General features: G+C 45.2%; 1 protein-coding gene across 3 annotated transcripts in view; it reads left to right on the forward strand.

Moving 5' to 3' along the window:
* Positions 1 to 13,581: 13,581 nt before the first annotated feature.
* LOC127193968 (protein FAM107B) overlaps positions 13,582 to 25,733 on the forward strand; it is a 65,528-nt gene continuing 53,376 nt past the window's right edge. Inside the window, exon 1 of one of the 3 annotated variants that reach the window (XM_051151324.1) lies at positions 13,582 to 13,737. Coding sequence is in view for 1 of the 3 variants with exons in the window: in XM_051151323.1 (XP_051007280.1) it covers positions 15,606 to 15,615 (10 nt within the window). In the remaining 2 variants the exon portion in view is untranslated. Of the gene's footprint in view, positions 13,863 to 15,592; positions 15,616 to 25,733 lie in introns of those variants that run through there. The other 2 variants (XM_051151326.1, XM_051151323.1) reach the window with 2 other exon arrangements.

Raw genomic sequence — 25,733 nt, forward strand, 5'->3', positions numbered from 1 at the left:
TTAAAGTATAACCTTATGATTCTCTGAATGAGAAATAGGAGGGGAATTTGTTAAGAAGAAAAGGGGGTCTAGACGAAGTGGGGGAGGAAGGGAGAGGGTAGTAAGGATGAACATGATCACAATACACTTTACACATGTGTGAAATTATCAAAATACGTAGAAAGAAAACTCTTATTCTTATATGATAAGTTGAACACCAAGAAAACTTTAAAATATGGGACCCAGGACTCTTCACAGTTCACTGGATCCCCAAAGTCATTGTTATAAACTCTTCTAATCTGGGGCGGTGAGGGTTTGAAGTTTGCATGGAGACTGTTGGGTGTATTAGGACATCTAGTGAAAAACAAAAGCAAAATTAAGGAAACCCCAGCAAGCCTGGATGCGTGCTTCTAGTGACAGGCTGTGGTCCTTCCAAGGGGCAGCTTGTAAGACAGTCTGGGCCTTGCAGGACTTCTCAAATCCAAACAGCAGCGAGGCTCCTAGGTCCTGGCTGTGTCTGTCCAGGCAGCGATCACCGTGCTCCCTACCTGCTCCATCCCTGTTTGGTTCTCTTCTTCCGGTAGCCCTTTCCTGGACAGGTCATGTCCTGCCTTCACTTAGAGAACAGCTTGTGCTTGCCTTTCTTCAGTTTGGCTCTTGGCTCACAGTTTCACTTTTATATTCAAATATACATCATTACTTCCACGTTCCTTCAGTTGTAAGAAGCCATCAGTTGTGGAAATCTGATGCATTTACCTTTCGAATAAAAAAAAAAAAGATGAACAAGGTTATGTTGCCATATTTTAGTTGCTATCTGTCTACCTTAGCTTTAACTGTCAACCAGAGTTATATGGGACGAGGATTTCAACTGAGGGGCTGACTACTTCTGATTGGCTTGTTGGCCTGTCTGTGGGGGTTGACTTGATTGATAAAGGATGAAAAGGGGCTCAGCCCACTATAGGTGGCACCATTCCCTGGGCCTGAACTGTGTAAGAAAGCTCGCTGAGCGTAAGCCTCCCTGATAGGTAGGAAGCAGTGTGCTCCACGGTTCCTGCTGACTGCTTTGGCTATGAGGTGAACTCCTAGACTGGAGGTAATATGTCAACTTCCCTCAGTGATGGACGGTGACTTGGAATCATAAGCCAAATAGCTCCTTTCTCTCCCAGAGTTGCTTCTGGCCAGGGTATTTGTCACAGCAACAAAAATGAAAGTAAAGCAAGGCAATCATCTAATTTATTTCACTCCCCCTCCCCTTTTCTTGTGTTATGCACGAAACAAGGTTGCATGACCTTTCATACGACTATAGACGATATTCTGCCTTAAACTTTGCTGCCCTCCACTTCTCCCCTCCCCCTCCCCCTTTCCTTTCCTGGACAGTTTTTGCTTCTACTCTCATGATATCTGAATATGGATGATTTTATGCATCTGTGGATATCTAGGAATGGCATTGGGCTTTGACTTTCGTCTCCTTACACATGGTCTCCCCCATAGCTTGGTTTCTTACACACAAGGCCAGGACTCTCCCATATTTGTCATTTCCCGTTTTCTCCCCAAGTACCTAAACCAATACGGGCCCCAGCTTTAGTTGCACAACAACTGAAGTCTGCAAATACTGTTATCTTAGTGTGTAACAACGGCCAAGAGCAAGAACTCGTCAGTAGAAAGTTTGCTTCCTTAGTCTTTAATTCATGGTTTATTGAGGCCATGACCTACATACATACACACACACACACACACACACACACACACACACACACACACACAGCCTTAAAATACCCTGCCTTTCCTCCTGCCCATTTCCTTTTCCTTTTCTGCCTTCTTCCTTCTCTTCCCTCTTACTCCAAACACGCCTGTGGTTACCACTTCCTGCCCATTTTTCTTCTCTCCCCCTTTTCTCTTATTGTCCTGTTTCACCTCTTTTCCTCTCCCTGTCTTATCCACAGACCTGCTACTTTATTTTTAAACTTTTACTCACTCACTATTTTCTTTCTTTCTTTTTTTTTTTTTTTTTACTGATTTTTTAAAAAAGGACCTAAGTGCATCTTTCATTACATCTCTTACTCAATGAAAGTTTGTGTTTTCCAGTAAGCCAAGATGAAAGTCGGCGTGGAACTTGACATCAATATGCCAACTGGGTCTCTCCACTTTGTATTACCAGTCCAACCTAGGCAGTGGGACAATACCTTTGATCAGCTTCTTGATGCGACTCCAGCTCATGCATATTAATTTGCTGCCTCATTAATAGTCCCCTGGGCTTATTGCATGTCATGGGGAAAGCGCTGAGAACAGTAGAAAACTCAGTTAAAACAACAGCCTTTCTCTGTTCGCTTGCTGTTAGTGGTTTTGACACAGGCATTTCCAGCAGCTCAATGGAATGGATCAGGTTCTTTTTTTCAACTTACAAAACTGAACCCAAGAACAGCAGGGCTGGTAAACGTGTGATGAACGCCAAGTTCAGCTTTATCAAGTCTCCAGTGAAATGCCCAGTCCCACCATTCACAGAGGATCATAACCAAAGTATAAAATTTATACAGGCTGACAAGATGGCTCAGCAGATAGAGGTGACTGCTGCCAGGTCTGATGACCTGAGTTCCATGGCCAGGACTCTTACCCACGGGATGTCTTTCACCTTTACATATGTGTCATGGCACATATGCTTGCCCCGGCAAATAAATAAATAAATAAATAAAATAGATGTAGTCATGAAAACTCTAAGATCTATGGAGGCCTAAAAGTAAAAATACATAAAATTTAAAAAGCAGTATAAAATAATATTTTCACTACCCCTTATTCAATGCAGCAAGAAAATGCCTAACCTCTTTTAGGAAGTAGTACATGTTTATAACAGTTTGAAAGAATAAACTATTAAGCTAAGTTTTATTAGTTTTTGGTCTAAGCTGGCCTTGAACTTGCTATGAATGCCAGGATGACCTTAAACTCTACACCTTCTAAGTGCTGGGATTATAGGTGTGAGTCACTCTGCCCAACTTATAATAGTATATTTTAAAAATGTATTTTTTTATTTTAAAATTATGAGTATTTGTGTGTGTCTCTGTGTGGACATATTCATGTGAGTACAAGTTCCCACAGAGGCCAGAGGTACCACGTGCCCCTGAAGTTCCAGATGCTTCTGAGCCACCTGACATGGGTGCTGGGAACTGAACTTGGTTCTTCTGCGAGAGCAGTAGGGTTTCTTTACCACTAAACTGCCTCACAGGCCCCAGTGATATCTTAAATTCTTCCATCATATTGATTTTTCGTTTGATTTTTGGCGCTGAGGACTAAACCCAGCACTTTCCACATCCTAAACACACACACCTCAATCACTAAATCTCCAAACTCCATCTATGGATTGTTAATACTATTTGATAAATATCTACCTAGCATCTACTAAGGTAGTTTTATACCAACCATAAAGGAAATTGAAACATTAACTCTCAGCTACTTTCAAAATTTGCAAGCTAATTAAGGTAAAATTCATGAGTATAAAAATTATAATATAGGACATATGCTAAATTTATTAGCTTCATGAGTGCAGATACTGAACTTTTCATTATTTTTGTTATTATTGTGTATGTATGTCCATGCATGATTTGTGTGGGAGGAAATACATGCCGCGGGACACATGTGGGGAGATCAGAGGACAACTTTGTTGACTTGGCTCTCTCCTTCCACCTCTGTATGGGTTCTATGCGTAGAGCTTGGGTGGCCAGATTGTGTGACAAGTGCCCTTTCTTGCTGAGCTACCTTGACAGCCTATTACTGTACATTTTAATTGACTTAATTCTCTTCCCTGATCCAATTTACTCCTTTCCTCACAGAGACACTTAAGAAGCCAGTAAGGAACCATTAACATAGACTCTTTAGGACAACAGTTAATGGAGAAAACAGCTCCATCCATTTTTGGCAGTGCTGGGCATCAACCCCGGGGACTCATGTACAAGTCATGCTGTCTAGCAATGAGCCCTTCATTTCTGGCAAAAGACTCCTTTCTTCCTTCGAAATCATTAAACATTGTTGATTGATCACGTGTACATGTTTGTGAGTGCGTCTCTCTCTCTCTCTCTCTCTCTCTCTCTCTCTCTCTCTCTCTCTCTCTCTCTCTCTCTGTGTGTGTGTGTGTGTGTGTGTGTGTGTGTGTGTGTGTATGAGGTCAGAGGACCAAATTTTTGGAGTTGGTTTTCTCTTTTTGTGTTTTGAGGCTGGGTCTCTGGGGCTGGTGCAGATACTCCAGTTTAGCTGACCAGCATACCCAGCCAATTCTCCTGTCATGTGACCCATCACATCTCTGCAGGTGTGCTGAGATTACAGGTGTGCACTGCTGTATCTGTCTTACAACGTGGGTTTGGGGGCTGCAGCTCAGGTTGCCAGGCTAGAATGGCAAGAGCTTTTACCCACTGAGCCATCTCCTTCCTGGTATGGAACTTTGATTTTAATGGAAAAAAGAAATATCCAGTGGTCTGGCTCAGAGGAATTGGGGGTTGGGGTTTGCTTTCCTTGATTAGGCTAGCTCATGTGGCTGCCTTGCAAGATGGCTCGAGGAATTGTGTATAATTTACAGTACATATTCCAGAAGCAACCATCAGGAAGGCGGGTAGAGTGGATATTGCCTCCATGAAGGATGCACCTGTTGTCATCCAGGAAGAGGTTTGAGGGGAGGGGGGAGAGGGAGAGAGGAAACTATGAGACTTGTGTAGGGACGATAGTAGCTTAGTATGGCTGCATAAGTAAATGCTGGGCACATGATAGGAAAGTTTTGTCTTGAAGTTTGTGCGGCAAAGAGACCATCTGCTGTACACTTGATAAGCAGGCTCCAGGGCAAGAAGGGAAGTCACATGCTAAGCCATCTCTTAGAGGATCTCTCAGCAGATTGAGAATAAACAAATCTAAAAATCGGGTTTCACAGTGCTAAGTTCTTCTGGTTCTGTGAGTGAACTGTAGTTGCTGACTCGTTATCGAAGTTTATAGAAGCCTCCAGGCTTCTCGCTTCACTGTGGGCAGGCACAGCCAACTTGTAGGTTTCTAATTCACCTCAGTTTCCAGACCAAGTGAGTTGTAGTGTTTCCGTATTTGCTTTCCCTGCTTTGAATATTTGTAGCTGTTTTTTTTTTTTTCATTCTCATTCCTATTTTTTTTTTTTTAAATTTCTTCCCTTTCTGTGGATTTTTGTCTCTGCCTCTCTGTCTCTTATTATTTTGGACCAAAACTTATCAACTTACTTGGTCTCCCGCAGAGCAAGACAGTGCCTATGATAGCTTAACATTTCTTTCTCTCCTTACACGAACTTGTACATGAATGGTGCTCATGATGTCAAGCGGCTTAAACAGTTGTTGCGAAGAAAACCGAGCTGAGGAAAGCAGGTGTGCTTTCCTATGCCCGCCTGCAATGGTTTTCAGCTGTTTGTTTATTTAGAAGAGGGAGGTCATGGGGCAGGCTGCTAGCAGAAGAGGACAGGGCAGCGTGTCCTGAGCACTGAGGGCAAACGTCTGGGCGGTGAGCCTGGACGAGACAGACCTTTATCATTCCTTCTTGTCTCTATTCTTCTAATGTGTGCTTCTCTTAACAAGATCCAGTGAGAGCTGGTTGGAGCAGATAGAAGAATTGGTAACAGTGAAAAAGGACTTTAAAAACCTAGCAATGATTAGCCGTTCAGATGTGGGAGACAGGCTTCTCTAAGCAGAGCTAATAAAGAAACTTCCTCTGGCCAGATTTCACATTCACTGCACTCTGCACTCTACTAGTAGACTTCAGATGGACCAAACAGCTTTGCTCTGCAATCAAGTCTAGCAGCGACATGACGACTGTGGACTTTTTGTACATATGAGGAGCCATTTATCGAGTCCAGCGGGGGAAAAAAAAAGGACACAGTGAGTTAAATGCCTTGCCCAAAGTCACTTACAGGCAGAGTTGAAACAAGAACACAAAAACCAAAAAAACCAACCAAACCAAACCAAAACAAAATGGGGGAAAAAAAAAACAAAAAACAAAAAACAAAAAAACAAAAAAAACAAAAACAAAAAAAACCCATGAAAAACAAAACAAAGAAACCTAAAAACCAACTAACCAAACAAGCAAACAAAAACCAAACTACCCCCGGATCTTTGTACATTTGTTTATTATTTATTTATTCATATTTATATTTATGTGTATGTTTCTCTTGTTCGTGTGTGCATCATGTGTGTGCAGGTGCTACTGGAAACTAGAAGAGGGTGTTGCATGCCTCCCGGAGCTAGAGTTATGGGCAGTAGTCGTGAGCCTCTCAGTGTGAGTGCTGGGGACTGAGCAAGCAGCCATAGCTGCGGAGCTCAGAGCTACAGCCTGAACACCTCTAGTCTAGCGGCCATTTTGTCATTCCATGGACTTGCTTTATTACACCGAATCCAAGGCAAATGAATAAAGAAAGATGACCGGCTGCTAGTTATTACCTATCCACACATTCTCAGCGCATTCCTGCTCATGGAAATGGCTTTACAGCGAATGTCAAGAGGAAGAAAAAAATAAATGGGAACAGACCACACTCAGGACAAAGTCCTCAGTAGACTGTGATATGTACGTCCTCCACACTAGTCATTTGAAGTAAGAATTACAGAGGTGTGGATGTCACTGTTCAGATGCAGAAATGGCTGATATCTGTTAACTTCACTGTTAGCTCCCTTAATTTTTTTTTTTTTTTTTTGACAGGATGAGCAGTTGAGCACCACTCCCACCTTTAGTTTTTTTTTTTTTTTTTTTAAACAGATTTTTCATTTTAAACACACAGGAAGACCTCAGGAAATCCTTCTTTTCTGGATTTAGATTCATGTAAAGAAAACGACGTGAAACTCAGATCTTTGCACCATTTGGTAGTTGTTTGTGTGGCTAACAGCTGTTTCTCTTGGTTCTTTGTGAGAGCTTCACATCAGACTTTCACAGAGCCCCTTTGATTTTAAAACTCCAAACAATATAGAACACTAAAAAGGAAATCAAACGTTTTAAGAAATACATAAACTGGGTATGGTGGCACATGACTGTAATGTAATCCTAGTGCTCAGGGAGGCAGAGGCAGGGAGGTCTCTGTGAGTTTGAGGCCAGCCTAGTCTACAAAGTGCGTCTGGGACAGCCAAAGCTACACAGAGAAACTCTGTCTCCAAAAACCAAAAACCAAAACCAAACCAAACCAAAACAACAAAAAAGAAGAAATGCATAGAGTAAATTTTTTGAAATTAGTTCTTCAGCTCTCTAGAAACAAAGAAGTGTTCAGTCAGCTTATAAGATATATCTCAGGAAGGGAGTCTGTGCAATGCTCTGTAGTCTGGGAGAATATTTATTTTTGTTATTATGCTATTAGCTATTACCATATATTCCTAGCATATCTCATGAAATGAAAATGATTCTAGTCCTTTGCTTACCAGTGCTCACAAACAAGGTTGTTTAATGTAGCAGGTTAATATAGCTGGTTTATAGGGCATAAGCCAATTCATGTATGCCATTTTCATCCCTTCTGAATTAGCTACGTGTCTTCTCGTTGTGGTGACACACCCAGCAAAAGCCATGTAAGTCATAGACTGGCTTATAGTTCGAGCTTACAGTCCATGGAGCTGAGGGAGGCGTGCAGTAGGCGCTTGGGGCCAACTCCTGCATCCAGTCAGGAACGAGCGTGATCAGTGTCTCTGCTCAGCTTGTCGTCGTCGTCTTCTTCTTCTTCTTCTTCTTCTTCTTCTTCTTCTTCTTCTTCTTCTTCTTCTTCTTCTTCTAATATTTATTTATTTATTTATTTATTTATTTATTATGTATACAGAGCTCTGCCAGAAGAGGGCACCAGATTTCATTATAGATGGTTGTGAGGTACCATGTGGTTGCTGGGAATTGAACTCATGACCTCTGGAAGAGCAGTCAGTGCTCTTAACCGCTGGGCCATCTCTCCAGCCCCTTGTGTTCTTCTTTTCAGTCAGTCCAGGGCCCCCAGGCCTTAGAATGGTACCACCTGCCTGAATTAACCTAATCTGGAACATCCCTCACAAACATGCCCAGAGATTTGTTTCTGTAGACACCAATCAGGTTGACAATTAAGACTAGTCACTGGGTCTTTCAAGTGCTATTCATTTTAGGAGATGTGTGTGCACTGCCTTTGCATAATGAGCCACAGAACTTTTTCACAAAATATTCCATGAGTGATTCTATAAATGAACGAGGTCTCAGGGTGATAGGATATTAGGTTATGGTTATGTAATAACCGTGTCAAACAGGTGATAGAAATAAGCGGAACATAGTGTATTCACATCACTGTGCTATTTAAGCTATAAAATCAGGGTGAAATATTCTTAACTTTGTTTTTCTTTTCCCATTTTTCAGTATTCAGGTCACCAGGGCTTAATGAACACTACTGCAATTGAACTGTCAAGTCTGAGTGACAGGATAGAACTATATCCAACTAGTTATCACCAGCACAAGCACTGTCAGTCTACTGCACTCTCTGGCTCACCTGAGTAACTGAACTCTATGCAGGACACTTCCTAAGGCTCCCTACTTCTGCTCACCCCCAGTCATTTACTTAAAGGAAAACATTTTACATTATTTATTTAATTTATGTGCATGCATGCCAGGGTGGAGGTCAGAGGTCAGAAGACAACTCGTAGGAGTCGATCCTTTCCTTCCACTGTGTAGGTTTGGGGGAGGGGGAGGAGAGGGGGGAGGGGTCAAACCCAGGTTGTCAAGCTTGGCAGCAAACACCTTTACTACACACGCCTCCAGAACACAAGCTTTCTACAAAGGTACAACTCAAACCATTTCCAAACCATACCATGTCGTGATGGGCTTGTGAAGATTCAGGGAAGGTCTCAGATCGGTTGCCTGTAAGACAGAGAGATGGTCTGACCTTTCACTGGTGGCTGAGATGAAAGTTGCTAGTTAAAAGAATTGTGAGTTTAATAGAGGAGAAGACCATCCATTGAGACATGGTGGCAGATAGGAGGAGCTTTGAAGGGTTCCCATATGACATCAGGCAAAACCAAAACCCAAAAACCCAAAAACCAAAACAAAGAAACAAAACCCCAAAATATTGGTGCTGCAACCACAGGCATGGGATTCTGCTATCGACTCAGAGGAGCTTTGAAGGGTGCCTTAAGCTTCCTGACTGGCACGGTGTGGGAGGGGGAGCCATAGACCCTGTCAACATCTTGAGCTCTTTAGCAGAGAGCCTAGCTGGATTTGGACTGCTGCTTAGAACAGAGTTGATAGATCTCAGCTGTGCCTTATCTCTACTGACACAGCACAGTGAGCAAGTTACCTGTCTTTATTTTCAGACACTAAGTTTTGACATAATTGTTACGATTAGGTAATAGGTGTAGACATTTGAACATCATGTGGTTAAAAGTCATGGCCTCAACACATGATCTCAAGGTGAAAATTTTACTGTTTTTTTTTTTAATGAATTATTGACTCACATGTATGAGACATAGGGAAGATGTAAGGTACCAAAGAGTACATATGCATGGATTAGTCTCTTTCTTTTAGGACATGTGCTCCTCAGAGCCCCCTTGGATGATGGTTAGGATGCAGAATAAGGGTTGCGAAGATGCTGCATAAAGAAATGGCCAAGGAAGAGGACAAAAAAAGCATGTCTTAATCCAAATTGATTTTTGCCTTACTTTATGCACCCAAATGCTGCTCACTTCTTTCCTCGGTTTCCTTTAGGAATTAGTTTAAAAGTCCCCTCTTCCCATCACAGCAAAAGCACAAGGCTAACGACAAGTACCAAGGCCTTCCATGTCCCAGTTAAAGAAAAAACAAAACCAAAAAACCAAACCAAAACAAACACCCCAACTGAGCCAGCTAGAAATGAAAGTCCAAGTGCAGCTCAGTACGCTCCCGTGTCCTTGGTTTTCCTGACATTCCCAGAGCCCTGTCCATGTTTGCATTCACCATGGAGTGTGGAATCACCTGTGGGTACTCTGAGTATCTAGCTGTTCTCAGAAGTTCCAGGTTCATCCTCTCAACAAGTGCCAATCCCACACCAGCTGTGATGTAGGCTCTGCTGATGGATGTTTTAGAGTGTGAGCTACTGCTTCTAGCGCTAAAGCTCTTATTTCCAGGGTCTAACCACAGTGGCTCCAGGGATAACCAGATTAAATGGGCTTAGTTGAAGTTACCTAGATCAGAATCATCTGGTTCCCTAGGGCTGGACATTTAGCTTCCAAAAGTGGATTTCATGCAAGGGTATTGTCTACCATCAACTGAATTAAAAAAATCAAAGTAAATGTTTCCTCTCATTCTAATTTGGTTTTGGGTTAAAAGAAACGTGGTACCTGATATGGCAAGCGAGGCTCTGAGGTGTTTTTGGTTTTTTTTTTTTATTGTTTTGTTTTGTTTTTTATTTTTTTTTTTATCACAGATGGCAGTACAAACCATGTTTCCATTTCTCTGAGAGGGCAGGGAACACTATGTGGTCACTTCTCACATTCAGACACTCTACCCAATGGTTTGGTGTCATGGAAGTTTGTGCAGTCTGCTTTGGAGGGAAAAGTCAGGCACACTGGCAGGGAAGTGTCTTTCCAAAGTGAGAGCCCAAATCATGTTTCTTATGTCATTTGATCAGGCTTCCACAAAAGAATACCATGGACTGCGAGGTATAAATAAGACCCTTTATCTTATTTTGATGCAGGTTTAGAGGCTAGAATGTAAGGATTAAGAGGCCAGTAAGGCCTCTTGTTCTGGTTTCTGGACAGCTGCCTTCTCTTCGTGTTCTTGTGTATATACGTGTGTGTGTATGTGTGTGCACACCTTCCTTCCTATGTGATGATTGTGATGGTTAATATTGATTGTCATCTCAATGGAGTTTAGAATCACCAGAGACACGCCTCTGGGTATATCTGTGAGGATATTATAAAGATTAGGTTGATTGACGTGGGACCCGCCCCCCTGAAATGTGGGTGGCACTATTCCATAGGCTGTAGTCTGGGACTACATAAAAAGGAGAAAGAGAGTTGAGTACCAGCATTCATCCCTCTCTGCTTCCTGATGGGTGGCACTCCTGTCGTGTGCCTTTCCTGTAGTGATATTTTATATCTCCCTGAACTATGTGTCAAAAATCAATGCATTCTTCCTAAACATTGCTTCCCTCCGGTATTTTTGTTTTAGCAACAGACAAGTAGGTAGTGTACAACCTATGATCCCATTTAACTTAACTATCTCTATACAGGGCTTATCGACAAGCACAGCTCTACCAGGATGGGGGTGGTTAGGATTTCAATTTGTGTGTTAGGTAGACTATACAATCTAGACCCTAGCACTTCTTATATGGCACATGCTAAATTAAGCCGGAGGATGTATAGTTAAGTATATATGCCGAGTGCACTATGCACTCGAGGAACACACATTAGCAACGCAGTGTAGTAATGACAGAGCTGTGCTCAGTACGGATGGAAAGAGCTCAGTTAGAGCAGGTCAGGGAAGGCTTTTCAAAGGAGCCTTCGACTCAGAGAGGCTTTTGGATACCGGGAGTGGGTAGAGGTATCCCTGACAGAGCCAGAAACATGTGCGAGAACCTATCGGGTGAGCGGCTCACCCTGTGGTCTGGCGTCAATAGCCATAAAACAGGGCTGTGCGGCAAATGTGGCACAGCGGCTAAGCACAGTCCTAGGTGCTTAGGGGCTGTTGATTAAGCATGGGGCCCCAGGCAAGGTGGTTTTCGGGAAGGGGGCTTTCCTTCGGAGCACTGCCACTTGCAGCTGAGTTTCACCTTGTAGCGGGAAGTGGGAGCCTATTACACATTAGACATGGAATCTATAACGCTCCTTACAGCTTCATGTTTTCAACGTGCAGCCACAGATCAGTGGTGGTGCTTTGGGGGGCTATGGAAGCTTCAGGGGGTAGGGTATTAGTGGTGGGCTCTTGAAAATGATTACTGGCACCTGGCCTCTCCTCTCAGTCTTTTCTGCACCTGGTCACATGCTCCGTGGAGTTACCTACTGTCAGATACACCAGCCACCAGGAAAGACACAAACTTGTGAAGCTGTGAGTCAAAGGAAATCCCCTCCCTCGTTTCTATCGAGGTTTTGTCAAAGTGGCAAGAAAAGTAGCTAAAACCATAGAGATTTTAGCAGCAGCAGGAGCTGAGCATTTTGTATTGAAAAGTTCACCCAGAAGGCAGCTGGGACACTGAGACAGTGGCTAGGACCGGTTGGGAGACTCCTTCCATACTGTGGCAGCAGAGACCAGAGGCAAGTGTTTTATTATAGGAGATGAGGGAGGCGATAGCTGGCCATCATATTCATAACTTAAGAGTTGACACCAGTGTGGCGAGGAGTAGGAATCGAGACTAGATCTGTATTCTGATTGGTGACTGGAGAGAAGACACACCATGCAAAGCAGGGGTGGGGAGGAATGGTAGGAACCTATGGGCAAAAGCTGCGTGGGCTGGAAAGGCACTGAGAAAACGTATTCCAAAACAAGCCGTTGGCTTAATTCTATGTGAAAGCGGCAGCGGACATTGCAAAGTTATCATTATTACATGCCATATTTTAGACTAATATGAAGTAATATAAGTCCTGGGTGAGTGACTCTAGTACTTGTGGGTTGGGAGGGTGCCCAGGAGCTGGCTGAGGGCACCGTGTAGGGCAGATACCTCTGGAATAAGTAATTTGATCACTGAAATCCACTGAGAGCCTGCAAATATGACCTAAGCTCTTTTGAGTCAGAAAAGTTTCCTATTAAATGAGTCCTTAGTCATCTGTTGCCAAGAAAATTAAAGAGCTTTTGGTATAGACTGCATCAACCTGCTGGCGGTATTTTCACTGTAGCCAGGTCCTGCTTTTGTAGTTGCTGTGATTCAGGTAGATAGTAATCTTAGAATCTTTGGGTTGGCCAGGCAAACAACTCGATGTAAGAGAGACAGAGAACAAAAATTAGAGAGAATTTTTAAAAAGATCAGGAAAAATCCTTCCTTGATTTAAATCTCCAACTGCCCTTTGATGAGGGTGGGGGAGGAAAATGGGTTCTGAGACTTCACTTGACTTGGCAAAAAATATTTGGCAGAATTTCAACGGACTGGAGAGAAAAAGAGAAAGGAGAGAGAGAGAGAGAGAGAGAGAGAGAGAGAGAGAGAGAGAGAGAGGGAGGGAGGGAGAGAGGCTGAGAAAGAGAACACAGAGACACAAAAACAGCAAGAAAGCCACAGGGACACACAGAGAGACATAAGAGACAGAGAGAGACAGAAAGACAGAGGGGGAAACAAAGAGCAAGAGAGAGACACAGACATAGAGACCCATATATACAAAGACAGAAACAGAAAGATGAGAGAATACACAAACAGGTACATATTTTACATTGTGGGCCCAGTGAACTTGAATCTGTCTCCTTCCATTAGACAGATGACAATTTTTCCTTCCTGCTCTTCTTTCCTGGGTCCCTAAGCTAGCCGAAGTAAAGCAACACTACAGAGGCCCCTGCCACCTGACCCATGACCCAGAGCACCCACCTACATCCCACCAGGGCCAACTAAAGCTGAACACTGGGAGGGGGCGTGGTCGGATGTTCGGGGCGTGACTTCGGACTTGGGGCGTGGCTTGGTTATGACTCAGCGGCCCCGCCCCCGGCCCGCCCCACCACTTAATTCTGACGCGCGGGGCCGCGGGGTGTGAGAGCCGCCCAGAGCCGGACGGGCTTCGGAGTCCGGCGTTTGCAACCGCCGTCGGAACCGCCCTCTCTCCGCCTCGGCGACCCGGGCGCCGGGTACCACCGCCAGCGGCTGAGCGTGCGGGCAGCAGCGCGCCTTTGTGCGAGGTAGGCTGGCCCCACACTTACTTCTTACACAAAGACGAGGGGCTTGCGAGGCGGCCGCCCGCCGGGAGATAGCGACGTCGGCCTGACCCTGGCCGGGGGATCCTGCCGTCGGCCTGCAGCACGGGGTGGGCACGCAGTCCCTCGGGCGCAAGCGAGTGGCGGGGAGCCTGGTGGCCCTGCGCTGCCTGGGGAGGTCGCGGGTGCAGGGCCAGGGCGGCGGCCCCGATCGAGGGGCGCTGGGGCGGAGGGGCCCCTGGAGAGGAGGGAACCCAGGCAACTGCTGGGTTCATTGTTGCATCCTTGGCCAGCAGACCTAGACCCCGAGACCCAGGCTGCAGCGACAGCGCTGCCCACGGCCAGAAGCCCGCCTTGCCTGCCCCGGCGGCAGGATGGGGTCAGCGTCCCGACGCCAGCCCCTGCCTGGCAGACAAAGGCGGGGTCGCACCGCTTTGAAAGGTGGTGGTGACACTGTTTCCTTTCTGCAAGTAACTTTTCTATGTTGGACTCTGCTGTGCCTCTTTGAGTCCAGTAAAGGCAGGAGGCTCCTTGGGCTCCGTGATTGCCTCCTGAAACATTTCTGCATGACTGGGAGGTAATCTGATGCGTTAGAGCCAAGTTTTGACATGTGTGTGGGAAGTGGAGCGTCCCAGCTTGCTTTGAAATGTGGAGGGTTCTTGTTGAGAGGATGAAGTGCAGACACCAACCATACCAGTCCCTTCTCAGAAGGATTTTTCTCTAGTACTGCTAAGTGAAGTTACTTAGAATACTGAAGAGGCCAACACAGGAACAGAAGGAGGCACATTAGACTTGACTTTGTGAATTTGCGCCTCTTTGCTAACAGGTAGGCCAGCGCCTTCCTCTTAGGTATGCCACCCTTCTAGCGTTTGGACATGTTAACTGTTAAAGTTGTTTAAAAAAAATCCTGTCAGAGATGCCCATCTACAGACGGGTTCTAAATGTTTGTAGCTACAGGATTTACACTTCCAATTATATAATCATATATATTCGTGAAAATTTCAAAAAACAGAAAAAAGGTCACTTGTGTAGCCATCACCCAAACACAACTGAGGATAAAGGCATGCTTGCTTCATTCGTGGTAGGGAAGTAAGTGTGTGAGTGAGTGTGTGTGTGTGTGTGTGTGTGTGTGTGTGTGTGTGTGTAAAGAGAGAGAGAGAGAGACTAAATGAACACATTATCAATTCTTAACTTTTACACTTGTCTAAACTATGGCATTTAATAATGACAACTTTGAAATATCCCTTTGCCACTTTCATAAAGGATTAGAGCAACAACTTGTTTTGGAATATTTTCTCCGAGCCTTGCCAGTAACTACTTCTTCAGACAGGAGAGGGAAGATGAAGAAAAAGGAATGTGCTCTACAGTTGACCGGAGAGAGCTCAGAAAAGGCTTTATGGGAGATATGTGTGTACATATATCTATTCTCTTTGGATTTCAGGAGGAGCTTGGGACTGACTTTAAAAAGCAAATAAGTCTTCTTACTTTAAAAACATTCTGAGGTTCATGAGAAATACACGCTGGAAAGAGCTGCTTTGTAGAAAGAACAGCAGTGGTTTTCCATCTGCAGCACGCATGCTTCAGACGGAGTTTGCTCCGAGAAAGTAAAGTAAGTTTCCATTGCACAGTGAGGAGTTTTGAGTGTCTAAAAGGCCGTTCAGCTACAGACTTGGCCAGTGGAAGTGCTTGTCATTACTTTTATTTTCCCTCTTGTAACAGTTTTGATCTTTGAATTCTTTAATATGCAAAGTAGAAAGAAGCCATTGAGACAGCCCTTGAGAAGTAGGGTGTTGAGGGGATGATGCAATAGTTTCTGAAGCCGGGAGACATCACGAGGAGGAAGTTGTGGCTGTATGCTATCAGGTACATGGTTTTGCGGCTCTTCCTCCCATTTGGAGTTTTCCATCTGTACTTTGGGGTTCCCTAATGTGCGTGCACTCTTGGAGTAGTTGCAGGGCTGTACTGACCCCTAAGTGGAGGGCGGAATATTTAGCACGCTGTAGCTCTCTGTGCTATTTCGCCACGTGATAGAGTTGGAAGAAAGGGCAGGAGGAAACAGCAGTGTGCCCAGCTCTTGTTTTCCACCCCTGCTGTGGATCTTTGGACAGTGTGAGCGGCACAGCCAACTTGGACCTCGGGTCAGAGTTTAGGAGTCTCCCCCTTGGGTTCTGTTGCCATGTAGGACAAGAGCCAGCTGCCAGAGAGTCCGTTTCTAATGCGGTTTTATACTTGAGAGACGCTCAGAGAAATCACGTTGCCCACCTGTAGGAAGACAGGTGCTGCTGCTCACCCACTCACAGCTCTGATTTCCTTTAAAATGCCCGAAGTAAAGGTAGGAAGGATTTTCACTGATTTTCTCTGTAATGATGGAAAGGTAGATTTTCCGTGTCACTGAAAGGGGACACAGGTGAGTGCTGTGGCTTAGTTAGTGTCATTCATGTCTGAAAGCCCCTGCCTCCCAGAATTCAGTGTGCAGGAGTCTTTGGAGAGAGTGGACCTGGGAGTTTGGTTCAGTGAGATCCGGATTTTCAGACGGTTGTGGAAGTCCAGATATGCCCTAATGAGTCTAGAAGAGGAGCTGGGGAGAAACTGGCTTCACTGGCTGCTTACTGGGCTAGGAGGGAAAGCTGCTGTGGGGTGGGGTTCTGTGTGGGCTTCCACGGCTATGCCTAGTCTCGGCATGGTCCCACGGGGAACTTCTCATTTCCTCATGTCTTCCCTTGTCTAATCTTGGCCTGTTCTTGGTTTTCCTGCTTGAAGCAATCTATTATTTTCTCTTTTCCTTCCTGTGGAGAAGTGCTGGCCTTTTCCATCTGAATGTTTCCTCACCCCGAGTACTTATGGGAGTCCACTTAAAGGAATGGATGCTTTTATCCGTCTAGTATCCATGGGTTCTGTGCCTTGTCCATGAAAGAAATACATTTATTTGGGAAGCTGGCTTGGGTTACCTTTAGACATGGTAAATCAATGGGGGCCCTTTCTGAGGTCGCTGGGGAGGCTCTGTATCGCTGCTTAGAGGCCAGGCACTGACTGGGTTTATGGTAGTTAACAAGACGAGCTAGGCCCTTGTTGCAGGGTAGATAAAGGTGCTATTTTAAGAATTGTACAAGGCGACCCCACATGTTTACTAGCCGCTACTTTCAGAGCTGTGAATAGAGGTTAGCACGTTTTGATTCAAGCTGTCTTAGAAAGAATGAGAGAAACTACAGGGAAAGATGGGGGATTGTTTCGAACCTGTGAAGGCTGATGCTGGGGCTGAGAGCACAAGTGGTCCAAGCCTGCTTGCTGAGCTAAGTGATGAGGTGGACTGCTGTGTTTTGTCTAGAATTTAACTGGGCTGTAGGGACAGTTTCAAGGGATGACTGAGAGATGTCACAGTCTGTCTCATTGTCCCCACTGAAGGTAAACCTCTGGGCCAGCAGCCCCAGAAGTCAACTGTTGTAGTGACATGGCCTGCTGACTTACAGAGATTCTGAGAAATGAATACAGGTATTACATAGGAATCAGCCGACAACAGCTGTGTTTTCCCTCACATCTGGAGGCTCAATTACAGATGAAGAGGTAGCTGGAGGAGCTTGTGGGGAAATAGAACCAGCTTCAGAGTATTCCTAAGCTCAGTTCTGTACAGGAAGGAAGAAGGGACAGGTTCATGAGGAGTGTGTTTACGTCAGAGGAACACAGGGCAGTTCTACTAACGACGTCACTCAAAGCGGCGTATCAGGCAAAGGGCAGGCGTATAGCTGGGCCTGTGGTTGTCTGCCCTCTGTAGTGGTGCGTGCGTGCCTGCGTGAGCGAGACACACGTGTGTGAGGGAGATGTGCATTAGCGTTGGTGACAGGCTTTCACAGGCCTCCATGGTGCAGTCATGGAGTGGTGGTAGAGCGCACTGCACTGCGGGGATTAAGGAGGCCCTCCTTAGTCCACCTGCCTGGGCTGCTGTTGGTTAAGCCCTTGCTGGTCATAAGACACAGAAAGCTTTAGTTAGGGAATTTGCTGGGGCTCTGTAAGCTTCCTAAGAATGAATTATTAAGATTTCCCTATAACAGGATGGAATACAGGTTACAGTTTGGTGACCTCTAGCAAGTCACGTAACGCTGTGAAGTTTTCTCATGTGTGAGGACTAACTTGAATTGGGTAATACCGACCGCCTATGGCCCTGCAGAGACAGCCATGAGGCAAAGGTATTCCCAAGGCATGGTCCCTGGGGCCAGATGGCAGGTGTTTATGCTTTCCTGTTGGCGTCTGTGGCTTTTTAAAAATGCACTGAAAGGTTTTTCAATATAGGTCACTCAGAGATGGCTCAGCTGGTAAAAAACAAAACAAAACAAAACAAAACAAAAAAACTCCCAAAAAACAAAAAACAAAAAAGCACTTCCTGTACAAACATAAGAAGCTGAATTCGGATCCTGTGCACCCAGGGAAAAACCTCTGGGCAGCGTACACCTGTAACTTAGGTCCAGGGAGGCAGAGGCAGGAGGATACCTGCCGTGTACATTCTCGCTTGACCACAAGCTTGGCCCTGCCTGAACAGCTGCCCTCTTAAGATGGTGGATTGACTGGCCAGTCCCATTTCCCTCTCTCCTTGGCCACTTTCAACCATCACGCTCCCTTTGAGTCTGTGAACTCTAAAATATGTCACAGAAATGAGGCTGTGGCTTTCCTCACTCGGTGTAACCCCTTCAAGCTTCATCAAGGTTGCAATATCCTGTAGGCTGAATTGTATTCCATTGTAAGTGTGTACTACATTTGTCCAAACCCAGCCTGTTAGTATTTAGGTGTTTGCATACAACTTCTAGAAAACAGGCCTTAGCAGTGATTTCATGGATGTGACAGACAGAACAGAAGAAAAAAACAAAACAAAACAAAACAAACCCGAAGAAGACCCCGAAGTAAATGGAACCCCATCAAAGCACCAGCTGCAGCGCAGATAGCTGAGAGCAAGGTGAAAGGGCAGCCTGCAGAATTAGTGACGACCTGCCAGCCGTTTAGCTAAAGAGGGCTCAGCTCCAAATCTGTCAAGAACCTCAGGAGTGAAAAACCCAATTAAAATGGGCTAGGCACTGGAGTTGGTATTTCACTTCCGCCTTGTAACAGGGTTGTAGTAAGGAAGCATGTCACGCGCTGCCACAGGGATGCTTGTAGAGGCAGGGACTCTGTCCATCTCTTCATCTGGCTTCTCTTGTCCTGTACCTGGAGAGTTCCAACCATAACCCGGTTGTGGTATTAGAAGTTCCACGTTGTGTTCTATTCTTGGACTTAGGTTTTTGGCGTTCTTCCCGAAGTGTCATAACCAGGCATGTAAGAGACGAGGGCCGTGGAAGCCTGACACCGACGTTCTTGAGTGTGTACGCCCTGAGAGTGGAAGGCTCTTAAGGTGTCTGAGCCTGAGGGATGCTAATGAGTTTGTTTTTTGTATTAAACTTGTAGTTTTACTCAGGTTTGATTTTTAACAAATGTGTGTGTGTGTGTGTGTGTGTGTGTGTGTGAGAGAGAGAGAGAGAGAGAGAGAGAGAGAGAGAGAGAGAGAGAGAGAGAGAGAGAGAGAGAGCGCACCTGCAGGACAAGGTAAAGCCCATGGGGGCATGGATCATGTCCCCCCACCCCCCACCTCTTCTCACCACCCCTAAAGGGGTTTGGGAAGAGACATAGGCAGGGAAGGGGGCTGGTGTCTAGTCTGTGTAAGTGATACTTGCGGGGTGAAAACAGGGGACCAGACCAGGGATAAGTGGGATAAAGGGCGCAAGACTGGTTGCCAGAATCCACAGCTTTCTGATTTCCAAATTGGATTAAAAAGAAAAGGGGGCGGGGAGAGATGAACCTAAGCTACAAGCAGGGTTGCGTGGGAAGAGGTGGGTAGCTTCACCAAAGCCATGGCTCCCCCATTCCTGCCTAAATGAAGGGCAGGATCTCCCTGACAGTTGAAGGGGTGAGGAAACCAAAATAAAACATCAAGTAAGTTGTATAGGAGTCCAGCCAAGGGTCCAGCCAGAGCAGGACCTGGCTTGGGGAGGGGCCTATGTAGGCTCAAGGATCACTGTGCCACCACCGCCACGCTAGGAGCCACTTATTTTGCCAAGGCCTTGATTGCAGCAGCTGTCTCCTCTGTCATGGTAGACCGCACTGTGATCAGGATCTCTCCTCCACAGTCATACCTCTGCTCAGCCTCCTGGCCGACGTCTCCCTCAGGCAGACGAAGGTCCTCTCGTATCTCCCCACTGTCCTGGTACCCACTCTGGATGCCAATCAGCTGGAAGTTATTCCTTTTGATGTTGGGAGCATCCATACCATGAGTCAATGGGCAGGTGTCTTTACATTTCTTCCCAGTAGAAATGTCAATACCAACCAGATGGACCGTGGCATGGCCATCCTTGCCAGTCTTTGAAGTAGACATCTTGACGATCTCACATGGCCCGCCTTTGAGCAACACAAAACCATTCTTGCTGAGCACTGCATTAGGAAGCTGGCTGAGTCCCCTGCATCACGTCCAAATTATCTGCCGTTTTTAGAGGCTGCGATTCCAACTTGCAAGAACTCACTGACTTGACCGTGTCCTCAAGCCAGGGGCCCAGCTGCTGCCTCCGCCACCTCTAGTGCCCGCTAATGAGTTTTTACCTCTCATACTTATAGCACAGGACCCCACAGTTGATAAGTGAACCCAGGTTGTTTATGACTATCCAAGAAGAGATAGGAAAATTCCTATGTCCTGACAAGTTATGAATATCATTGTGGACATCTTTATATAGATGTATAGTGCTCTTCCCCTAAAAAACTGATGTCATTTGAAATCAGTACAACTGTGGGCACAAATGTGACAAAAGTTCTTCCTCAGTCTCTCCCTTCCTCCCTTGCTCTTTCTTCTGTGGTTGCACTGAATACTACAGTATGCTTGAAAGAGAGAAGCCTAGACTGCAGCCAGGCTCGCAGGGAGTTAGTGTATGGTGTGAGATAGGCTGCTCAGCTTTCTCCTCTGTAAGCTGAGGTCATTCCACGTCCCTACCTCTCACTGTTACCATCGTGTATTTTATACCTGATGACATACCCTTGACTGTCAGCTGCAGCTGCTGCTGTAGAGCATTCTCCCTCAGGGTGGGGTGGGGGAGCTCAGAACGTGGGTCACCCCTTAGGAGATGGTTGGTGTAAGGAGGCAGAGTGAATGGAATGGTGAGGAAAAAGCACTGCAGTTCCTACAGGTCCTGCTATGTTGGGCCCAGGTCAATTGCTCTGTGCTCATGGAACTGGAAACAGAGTAAAGTCTGACAGTGGCCTGTTAGGGATCCTCTGTTCTTATCTGTAAAATCAGTGAGAGCAACATATGCACAGACGGGAAGTGTAGTTACTCCCACCTCACAGTTATTGGAAGTGTCCTGTCTAGTAGACCTAATGCGAAATGCTTTATGAGGCTTGTTCATTCAGCATTAGGGAATGCTGGGATGTGCCAATCTGTATTGCAGACTCTAGGATCTGGGCACAGGACAGACCAGAGTCTCACATGTATGGAATTAGTGTGCTAGTGGCTGATAGGCAGTGAATAAATACACAGATGAGGTAGTTCTTACAGCTGTGCTGCTGAGGAAACAAGTCCGGCTGGGCTGCAACCTGCCAGAGAGGGAGTGATGCTTTCAATAGGGGGAAGGCCCTACTTTGAGTTTGAACAAAGGGAACAAGCCCATGTAGCCCACTCCAGTCTGGGTAGAGTAAAGGGCCTGAGGTCCACGGGTGCTGGCTATAGAAGGAACCACTGGAAGGCTAATACAGATGGAGCCAGGTGGGCAGGCAGGAGGAAGGCTTCCAGATGAGGTCCCATGGTGAGGAAACTGGCTGATACAGAAGTCATGGGAGAGTCCTGGCGGAAGAGATGGCTTTGCGTTTTATGCCTGTCTCTCCCGGTATGGAGAGTATCGGTGGTTCCTGAGGCTCCAGCATAGACACAGGAAGGTCAGTAGAAGCAGATGCTCAGCTGTATCCCTAGAGATGCTCTGGCGACTTACTGTATGGAGCTGGCGAGAAATAGCTGGGTGATGTAATTTGAAGATAGGGCCACAATGACATGCTAATGACTTGGAGTTGATATTGGCAGCAATAGAATCATGAGTGACACCTACACAGGACCCTGCCACCAGGTGAGCCACGAGAAGAGAAAGACTGGAAGAGAAACATTGGCTGAGCATTATCTTCATGATACACTGTGGCCTCGGAAATGAGTGTCACCTTATTCTTGTGTCACAGACCAGGAAGCCAAGGAGTAGAGGCTGTCCTGGAAGAGGCTGGGATTGAGATTAGGATTTATTGGAGCAGCTGCCTTTTCATCTCGTTTTTCCCACTGCCTATATCTGAATGAGGATGGCAGGTGGATCTGAAGTTTCTTCCGAACACTTTGGAAACGTCTGCTTTTTTTTTTTTTTTCTTTTTTTTAACAGTACACCTTTGTTGATGTATAATTTATACTTCATTGAATTCACCCATTATCAATGTATTAGTTCATATTTTTTCATAGAGTGTAGGCTTGGCAGCTCTCAGCTCAGCTCAGTTTTAGATTCTGCAGTCAGTTCCTATTCTCATCCTCAGCCTTAGGCAACCACAGCTCTCTTTCTGCCTCTACAGAGTTTTGCCATTTCAGAAATTTTGGAAAAATGGAATACACAGTATAGGCTATTGGGTTGACTTCCTTCAGCTACATAATGTTTTGAGTTTCATTGTTTCATAATTCATATGCTTTTAAGGGGCATTCTTGGTTTTACCGTGTGCTGATGGGAAAACATCATTAGGAAGAACCTTAAGATGACATTAATAACAATAGAAGTTAGTGTTCACCAATGCATGGCTCTGTGAACTTGAATATCTTTTGTGATCTTCTGCGTCCACGAGGGTGGCTCTCTGGTTAGTGCTTGACCAAGGAGGAGTCTAAAGTGCTGAGAGACTAAAAAGCTTGCCCAGGGGCGGGCGGGGGGGCGGGAGGGGGCGGAACGGACCAGGCTTTGTCGGTATAGAATTGTCTCTTCATCATCCCGCTGGGCTCTTCTGACTCCTGATTTAAAGCCTGCACGGCTTAGTTTCCCAGAGAGCCGAGACTTCCAGTAGGGAAAACAGGCTTGCAGATAAGTCTGGAGTTGTAGCTTTAAGAAAAATGTTTGTCCCGGATTTTCAGTTTGGCTTTACCATATGGAGATTATGGTGTCTTAAAGCGATCCCTTTGTGGGGTAATTTTCTTAGGCGTAACACCAGAGTGGCACCAGATTAAAAGCACATAATTATGCCATTAGGGAGAGCTTGCATGCCTGAGTTATGTTTTAAATATGGTGTTTACCAGAAATACTTTTCTGTATGAAGTACTCTGAGGCTATTTATGACTTTACTATTACTGGATAGAATTTAATTAGGCATCGTCATTTTGAACGATGATTATATAACTGCATTAGATATTAATGTATTTTCTCCTCTTTGTGCCAACTGCATATTTGAACATTTTTCTATCTATGTAATATTCCTTCCTATTAGAACAGTTCATAGCCTTCTCACAAAAGGATTCCTTATGTATTACAAGTATTCTGAAGCTGGGGAAAATGTTTTCAACAACTCATTCACACCAATAGATCAATAAGAGCTGGTCACGTGTGTTTATCTGGGGTAAGCTCTGACGAGCCAGACTTGTTTACAGCAGTGAGCTGCTTGGAATAAGGACACACTTTATACCCAGATTTCACCCCTGGTTCCTGGTATGGCGTTCCTTGCTACTTCCACAACTTTCTAAATTCCTAAAGTGGAATTGCAGCATTGTTGCACTAGCTTTTCAAAGGCAGCGTGCCTCCCGTCTTTTAGGATCTTGACGTGTAATGAAATTTGCTGGTTCAGAGTCACAACCAAAACCTTGGATTTCTTTTTAAGAAAGTCTGGTTTTAAGAAAAGAAAAAAGTAACAATTTTAATTTAAAAAGATTTCCGTTGACTTGTTTGAACTGCAGGAGTCTGCTTTTTTTTTTCCCCCTCTAAGAGATTAGTAGGACTGATGCTAGACTCTGAAGTTGGTGGAAAAACAAATCAAATTCTTTCCCCCACCTTCCACCCCTCACCCCCCAGCCTGGAAGTAGGGACACTAGAGTGGGCCTTGTTTAGGATGTGATGCAAAATCTAAGTAGCTTTTCTTTGAACCCCCAGCATCTTGCTCACTTCAGATCTGACCTCTCTACCTGAAGCACTGACTTTCCTCTTTCTACAAGAATAAGTTTCAGATAAAACCCTGGACTGCTACAAACTTATTTGCAAAAGTTTCTGGGTGGGAAGATCTGAAGTTTCCTCTTGGGGTATCCCCAGGCCTGTCCCGTGTTCTTGTGACCTCAGAGACTTTCCTTTCTGAGCTGGGCAGAGCACACCATCCTTGCTTATTTCTGGAGCTAGGCCTTGCCCTTTGCCCGAGGGGTGACTGAAGGTACTGTCAACTGAATACCTGGCAAGGTGTGCAGGAAGCCCAGAGAGCTGTTGAATTTGTCTTCATCTTAACATTGGCCTCATTTCTTAATAGTACAGCAGGAGCTTTATTATGCTTGGTTTCTTTGAAGCCAAATCTTTAAAATGTGCACAAGCCGCATGTGCTAGTTCCACCGCAGCTGTTCTTTCTCAGAACCTTCTTCCTTGTGCTGTTGGTTTGTTGAGGAAACCTGGTCAGTTTTGTAGTAATTGGCCCACTTCCTGGATTGACTAGTTTGCCTTGAAAACTTGTTCCACGAGTTCTTGTGCGTCTGCACACTGGAATTCAGCACACCCCTCCACTGGGTTCACAGTCAGCTCTTTGGGAAGGGCTAATTTGTTGGTAGTAACATCTGCTTTGTGTTGCATCATCCCAGTGTGTGGCTGTCACTCACAGCAATATGGACATTGACCAACCGGTTTCTATGTTGGCAGTTTAATCCTTCATTGTGAATTTCCCCCATCCATCGACCGTTCTCCTAATGTCGTTAGCATCTATTGATGATGGTTGCTTGAATTAAGTAGTTCATTAGAGATTGTTTGATGAGCAAGTTAGTGCGTGTGAGAGGAGACCCACCGCCAAAGTGTCTGGCAAACTCCATGTTGTAGCAGGTGAAGGATATTAGAGACTTAATAGAGAAAACAGAATGCCTGGGCTTTTCTAGTCATTGAATGTAATGTACTTCCTACCATTAATAATTGCCATCTGCACTGTCTTTTATAAATATTTTTGTGTCAGGTTAGCCTTATTGTAAGTCAAGTTTTATAGTAATATTAACTCCTGTGTGTTTATGCTGTTAGGTGCTTATAGAATAAGATTATAAGGAACAGTCCCCTGTGGTGTCACAGACCATCGCTTTTTATCTTCTTCAGTAACCAGTTGAGATTTTCTGATGTGTAAGGACGTGTACAACCAGACTTTTCTTAGAAAAATGTAAGTCATTAATCTACTTTAAAAAGGGGTGGGGGTGGGGTGGGGGTGCTAGAGAGATAGCTCAGTGGCTATGGCTGCTTACTGACCTTCAAAGGACTCAAGTTTAGTTTCCAGACCCTATGTTGGGTGGGTCACACCCATCTTAACTACAGCTCCAGAGGATCTAATGCCTTCTTTCGGCTTCCATGGGCACCAACATACATATGGCATATAAACATATATCCACAGCACATGTGCACACATGCGTGTGTGCATGCACATACCCACACACCTAAATTCACTTCTTTTAAGAAGAGGAAAATGAAAATGATGGGCTGGAAAGATGGCTGAGTTGGTAAAGTACTAGTTGTATAAGCCCGGGGACCTGAATGTGATACCCAGAATTGTTCAAAAGCTGTACTGGGGAGACAGGAAAAGGAGGATCATGGGTGCTCACTGGCCAGCCAGTCTAGTGATCTGATGAGCAACAGAGACTGTCTGTAAATAGAAATAGATAATGATTATGAAAGACACCTGACATCAACCTCAGGCCTTCCCATATACTCAGGCAACACACACGCAGAAGAGAAGAATGATAAAGCTGACAT

Source organism: Acomys russatus, chromosome 9 (assembly GCF_903995435.1).
Source record: "Acomys russatus chromosome 9, mAcoRus1.1, whole genome shotgun sequence".
Lineage (NCBI taxonomy): Eukaryota > Metazoa > Chordata > Mammalia > Rodentia > Muridae > Acomys > Acomys russatus.